We start from the raw sequence: 6753 nt of genomic DNA on the forward strand, positions 1-6753 counted from the left end.
CAAAGCAAGACACCTTCAAACCCTGACACAGTGATTACTGCTAACTCGTGTGCGCATCAAGGGGAAAAGCACAGGTCTGAAGCAAATCAGCTTCCTCTTGTCAGCTCACGTGCTAGAATATCCCTGATCAGAAGTATGACCAATGCCCTGCTCTTCCAGGGGTCAGCAGCATCCCTGATATGTGCTGGGGGTCCTGCAGCTCCTGTGGCTCCTATGGCACCGCGTGGCTGCTGCTTCCCCTCTGCCCACTGGGCTGGGAGAGCAAGTTCACCACTAAGGTTTCTACCTCAGCTACCTCAGTCTGGCAAACACAGTGTTTCTTCTCCTCACAGCATCACGTGCAAAGGGATTTGGGAGAGTGGAGCCACTGCCAAATTGGAAATGTCTTAATCAACAACTGCCAGATTTTGCTTTGATTTTGCTTTTGAGCAGCAACTTGGCAATTGGTGTTTCAAACTGCTTCTAAGTCCTTAGCAGCTGGACAAAGCAGGTTTTTCGTTACACCCTGCCAAGGACATGTCTTATTTTCCAAAGCATAGGTGAAGGGGAATCTCCTGTACTTCAGGGAAGGAATTTTACAAGTATGAAAAACGTGCAGTCTGTGCAATTGTAGTGCCATTGTTCTTGGCCTCAAGTATTCCCATCATGCTGCTTGTTCAAGGTAGAGATTGCCTCACCCAAAGCATTCCCTGTGTTCCAGGGCAGGAGGACTACGATCGGCTCCGACCGCTGTCTTACCAGAACACAAACGTCGTCTTAATTTGTTACGATGTCATGAGCCCCACGAGCTATGAAAATGTAGCAGCTAAGGTAAGAGGCTTTCCTAATTGCCTGAACCTTTTAAATGGATTACATTCTGCTGGTATATGACAAGATTCAGATTCAAAGTGCTGGTGCTTTCAGTGCCCTGTTCCCTGGGCGTGTAGAGGCACAGGTCACTCCTCGTGCGTCACAGACCTTAGGCCTGGAGCTCACCTCTGCACGGCTCCTCAGTGCTCAGAGCTGGGGTCGACTCTGCAGTGCACTGAGAAGATCAGACAGTGGTAAAATCCCATGCATGTGTGACTGCAGGGGAGATGAGAGCAACTGCTTGTCCGTACTGGGGTTTGTGTAACGCTCCAAAGCAGTTAGTCTTCTCTTACACAGCACCAGCAAAACAAAGACTTGGTCCAATTCTGGTTTTAAATATGACTTTAGAGGAACAACTCTGACTTTAAACAGATGTTAAATAAGGATTTTGGCATAGTGACAGATGCCACTATGTTTTTATAAAGCAGCTGACTTTGGGTCAGACTTTTAAACGCTTCTGTAATGGAAATAGTGCATATTGGGCCCCAACAACTACTCCAAAACTCTGAAATTGCAGCTTCTATTACATGCTGCTCCTGTTCCTTGGCTGCATTGTTCTGATTCCAGGGAACAAACAGGGTTTGTTTGCTCCCACCAGTGGTATCCCGAGGTGAATCACTTCTGCCGAGGGGTGCCCGTGGTGCTGATCGGCTGCAAGACAGATCTGCGCAAGGACAAGGAGCAGCTGCGCAGGCTCAGGGCGTCCAGGCAGGAGCCCATCACCTACAGCCAGGTGAGAGCAGAGAGACAGCCCTCAGGGGCATTGCTCTTCACAGGGGTGGGCACAGACACTCCAAAATCAGGTGAGCCCGGTGTCCAGAGAGAGAAATGGTTGACAGGCAGCACCAACAGAGGTTTCTCTAAGTCCTGTTTGGAAGTGGCCAGATCACCATCTGTTTTCAGTGCCAAAGGAAAGAGAAACATGAGTTTTTAGCATATCGTGGGGTGTCTGAAAAGACACTACTAGCTACACCTTCTGTGCTCGTGTCATACTTGTTTCCTTTCACAGCTGGGTTATTACAGTTACTAATTGCCTTAACAAGTTTGTTGGACTCCCTTCATCATTTTTCTTGCTCTACATTGCAGCCATCTCTGGTTCTTTGATCAGGGTTGTGATAAAGACTGGAGATGTTTGGACACATGTTGCAGGCTTAAAAACACTGACCATGCTGGAATAAATATGTCTCCAAACCCTATTTAAAAATAAATCTTTTCAAGGACAATAGCTAGAACACCTGCAAGGCTTCTCTAGCATGAGAGGCTTCTTTGAAGTCTCTAATCTTAAGAAAATACATATTATCAAATGCTTTTGCTGTAAGTATGAGGAAGCAGTGAGACTTATAACCAGAGTTATGTCACTGGCATAGCTGTCCTAGGTACAGCAGCAACAGTGATGGAACAGCTTGTCTCCTGTCACACAAGATCTCTCTGTTCTGGCCCCCCACTTTTTTAACTTTTTTTTTTAAACTCCAAGGCCAACCTTCTCCTCTCGCCTCAGAGCAGGAACAGCAGCTCTTGGACTGTTTGAGACACACATCCAGAGAACAAGGTCAAGTGCACTACGACCTTGAATGAATCACCACTTTTTCTAAACATCATGAAAATAAACTGCAACTGCATCACCACTAAACCACGCTGGGACCTGGAGCTCATCTCCCTTGCACACAAGATCCTGTCCCCTCGCGTTGTGGACAGCTGCAGGGCATCCTTCATTCACACGAATAACTCCCTTCATCACCCTCACTCCTGAGGGGCAGGGCAAAACCAGACACTTCTGGCCAGTCTGCCGAGGGCTCAGGCAATTACATTCAAGGGCCCGAGTGCTGTACAGACTTTATTTCCCCTGTGAGCCCTCTCACTTGGTTTTCTCCCCTGAAATATACACTACCTCAGTCTCTTACAGCTGATGGCACCGAGTCCCGCGATGTGATGCTTCCAAAGCCAGCCACAGAGGAGCTGCACACTGTCTGCCAGCACTGCAGCTTGCAAACAGCTGGAAGGAGCCAAACTGCTTAAACACGAAGAAAAATCCCCCCTGTAGAAGCCTGAGTGCTCAAGGGACCCCACTGCCAGGGCTTACAATGAGTAAATGCAGAGTCTGTGGGTTGCAGACCTGGAATTCACAGTGAAGGGCTCACAAGCATTCAGACCTGGGGGATGACTCTGCAGTGACAGGAAAAGGATCACAAGCAAAGTAAGAAATGGCAGTGTTTTGTCTGTGGTGATTTCACACCACCAGGATTGCATGGCAGTGTTTGATTCGAGTCTGTGTCCATTGCATGCACTTGGGTGAGGCTGAGAAACACAGGCTCCTGCTCGTGTGTATGAGGGTTTTGGCTGAGCCCTTGGGATGCTTCAGAGCAAAAGTCAAGGTTCTTGCATGTGTGCCAGCGAAACGAGGCAAGGCATCAGGCCAGAGTCTGCTCTCGCGTGTGACATTCGCCACTAAAGGTGACATCACGGAACAGTTAAGGTCAGGCCTGAAAAAAAATACCACCGTGTAGGCAGTATTTAAGTACCATGCTTATTCTTACTTAAGTACATCTACCTCAGCATTTATTTTAAAGAAATTCAATACTGAGGGTATTTTTGTGCTATCAGGATTCTGCATCTTGGAGCCTTTAGTGCTCTGAGCCCTTAGGCCAAGTTCTGGATCGACACAGTGGAAAAACTCCAAGTTTCTTTACAGTGCTCTGGTGTGTTACCAATGCCACTCACACTCCAGCACTGTACCCCGAGGCAGCTCTTTCTTCCTGGCCCCGTGGTATGGAGATGTGCAAAATCATTCCCATTTCACCTTCCCCCTCCCATCCATCAGCCTTACACCTGTTGTTACCTCTTTGTCCTCTCCAGGGTGAGGCAGCCTGCCAGCAGATTAATGCAGAGGTTTATCTGGAATGCTCAGCAAAATGCCGTGAAAACATAGAAAATGTTTTTAAGGAAGCCACAACCATCGCCCTGAACGCCATGAAGAAAGCCAAGTGCCACAGGAAGAGGAGAGTATGCTCAGTGTTATGATCTGGACTGCGCAAGAGCCAAGTGATTCAGGTTTTATAAAGAGTTTAAAGATTTTGGTGTTTTAATTACATGTTTGTATTCCTAGAATAATTTTAAATTTTTTATTGTTTTTACTATTTTTGCACTCTGGTTACATTGTTCTCAAGCTTTCAAAGCTCTTCAGCACAGTGAACTGGTGTTGTGTGCCCTTGCCCATGTGGCTTTTGCTTCCAACTGCAAACAACTCACTATTTAACCTGCAATGAGCAGCAACTACTACTAGATGACTTAGTGTAGGTTTCTTTCCTCTGCAGAATAATTGTGGCATGTTATAGCTACAATTTACTGTCTTTTTCCAGGCAGAAAAGCTGCTTTTAGAAGCGATGTTAGAGCAGCTTTTCAGGCACCTTTGATGAGCCAGAAGTGAAGTTCTCTCTTGACATTTGTGAGTGAGTTTACTTGGTGGCAATGGCTTGAGTTGACCTCAGGCTGCACCTTGAGCGTGGATGGAGCACCCACTACCCCTGCCCAGCCCTGCAGAGCTGCACCTTCAGAGACCTTCTTCGAGGCCTCCTGCTGGAATGGAAAGTGGCATTTAGCAATGTAAATACTTCAGTTGCTCCCAACTGAGCAATGGGATGTTGTGGGAAATAGTTAATTTACAGCACTCAAAGTGAGAAGTATTCCAAGCAGTTACTATACCTAATGTTAGGTCAGTCCTATGATAAACTTTTAGAGCTTATTTAATACATGACAGATGCAAATATTGATGCACACGGGAGGAAATAGTCATGCACTGATGAAATCATCTCTACTGCTGTAAATTAAAGTTTTCCCTGTGGTGATGGAGGTGTCACTTGTCTGTTTAAGGATGAGGGATACTCCCACTGCACAGCCTGGGCTCTGTCCTCAAATCTCCTGGTTCTTTTGACACCCCCATGCACTGAGATGTCTGATTTCAGGAGCAATCACTAGCCTGTAGCTGTCATAAACCAAACCCGGGAGGGGGGAGGAGGTTTCTGCAGCACAGGTGTCGCTGAAATCTTTCTGTACAAGGCAAACTACAGCCCACCCTAAGGGAGAACCCTTAGGACTTGTGTAACAAGACACAACCCTTTTGCCAAGAAGTTCAGGCAGTGCATGCCAGGAGTCTACTATAAGCATTGCACAGAGCTGTCTAACTGTGCATTGTACATATTTTGTGTAACTTTATCCTCTGCTGGCTCCATGCTCACTGTTTTACGTGCAGGCTAAAGAGATCTTGAGCCTTGAAAAGTCTTCTTTCTTCTCCTAACTTGTTTTGATTTAACGAAGGTTGTGAATCCCCAAGAGCTTAATATGGGAAAAAATATAACTGGAAGTCTGTGCACATCTTTTACTATGGAAAAACCTTGAAGAATTGTGCAGCCCTTCGTGCACAAGGCATTTGTCAGTAAAGGACAGAACCAGCCACCACTTTCCCCAGTATGAAACTAAAACACCAACACACAGGAAGTGACAGCATTTGCCCTCAGCTCCATGGCAGGAAACTCTCCTGTTTTCATCTGAGTTTCTCATGCAGCAGAACTCCCATTGCTCACCCCTGCAGAACCAGCTCCACTGCTCAGAGCCAGCAGGTTCCAGCACCACTCTCAATAGAAATGAATTTACATTTCATAAACAGAGAGTTCAAAGGATCAAAAAACACCTCACGGGCTGTGCAGAAGTCAACACAGGAAGATACAGCTCAGCTGGTGTGAAAGTTCTTGAAAATATGCAGATTGCAATTTACTCTTCATGCCCACAGGACAGTGACATGGCAATGTTACCAGTTTGAAGCAACAGAAGGAGGGATGAAACCATTCCAAGTCTGTGGTGCATATCTGTTTCCTCATGAGCACACTTAGGGGGAGGAGAGCAATATTTTCAGATGACACTGCCAAAGGATGTGCCTAATTTGGGCTTTGTGCTGGCTCAAAGGGAGGCTGTGCCTTCACCGCTGGGAAAGACAGACACAGCCTCAGGCAGTTCAGTGCTGCACTGGCTTGGGAGGTACAGATGTTACAGCACCTAAATCAACCACAGTTCAGTGAGTAAGTTCAAGCAGCACAGGGAGTGCAGCAGGATGACAGGCACTATTTGTCCCCTGCCATCCTCCTGAACCCAGTTACATTCTTCTCCCGAATCCATGTTCGTATTCTCTTTGTTGCTGCATCTAAAGGAAGTATTTAGTGTTTCTACAGAGCCTGTCCTCTCCTTTGCAGAACACTCTCTCAGAAACCAACCCAAGGGCAGTGTTTGTTACTAAAAAGGTGCTGAAGCAGCTGCATATTGAATGGTTTATTTTAGGTCCTTTCAGGCCTGGACAGATGACCTGGTCTCCCTGGAAAAGGGCTAGCAGAACCTCCCTGCCATATAAAGACTGCTTTTGCTTGCTTGATATTGTTTTTAGAAGAGGATTTCTCTCCTTTAAATAGCTTTCTACAAGTGTACATAGCAGCAGTATGGTGCAAAGATGGGCATTTCTTTTCACAGTACACACAGGTCAGTATTGCCACTGAAAATATGCCTTAAGCAAACGCCTTGGAAAACAGCATTTGGTCTGTGTTACTGATCCACCCAGAGAGTGCTCAGAACCCTCTGCAAGTTCAACACCCAGAATTTAAATAATAAAACTGGCAAGTGTTAAATATCATTCCAGAATTGGAATTACAGCAGATCCCACATTCTCCTGGCTCTGCGCTGGGCAGGTGCATGCTGCTCTATATACAATAAAAAAAAACCCAGAAGCAAACACATTTTCTATTAAATACACATAAATAGCAGGACTGCAGACTGGAGAGCCATGCTTGCATTAACACTGAGTCTGTGCTGGCAGAGTCCTTCGCCAAACACAAGGACAGATGAGTCCTGAGCTCATCCGTCGTG

At 46.3% G+C, this 6753-nt stretch overlaps 1 protein-coding gene across 1 annotated transcript; it reads left to right on the plus strand.

Annotated features, from left to right (window-relative positions):
• Window positions 1–700: 700 nt before the first annotated feature.
• On the plus strand, window positions 701–3867 carry LOC103800009 (rho-related GTP-binding protein RhoF-like; the record flags this gene model as incomplete). Its single annotated transcript, XM_009072369.1, has 3 exons — window positions 701–810; window positions 1448–1582; window positions 3703–3867. Coding segments are annotated over 3 exons (410 nt in total), but the record flags the coding sequence as incomplete, so codon positions are not given.
• Between the last annotated feature and the right edge of the window lie 2886 nt (window positions 3868–6753).

The sequence above is a fragment of the Acanthisitta chloris genome, unplaced genomic scaffold (genome assembly GCF_000695815.1).
Source record: "Acanthisitta chloris isolate BGI_N310 unplaced genomic scaffold, ASM69581v1 scaffold30063, whole genome shotgun sequence".
NCBI classification, from domain to species: Eukaryota; Metazoa; Chordata; class Aves; order Passeriformes; family Acanthisittidae; genus Acanthisitta; species Acanthisitta chloris.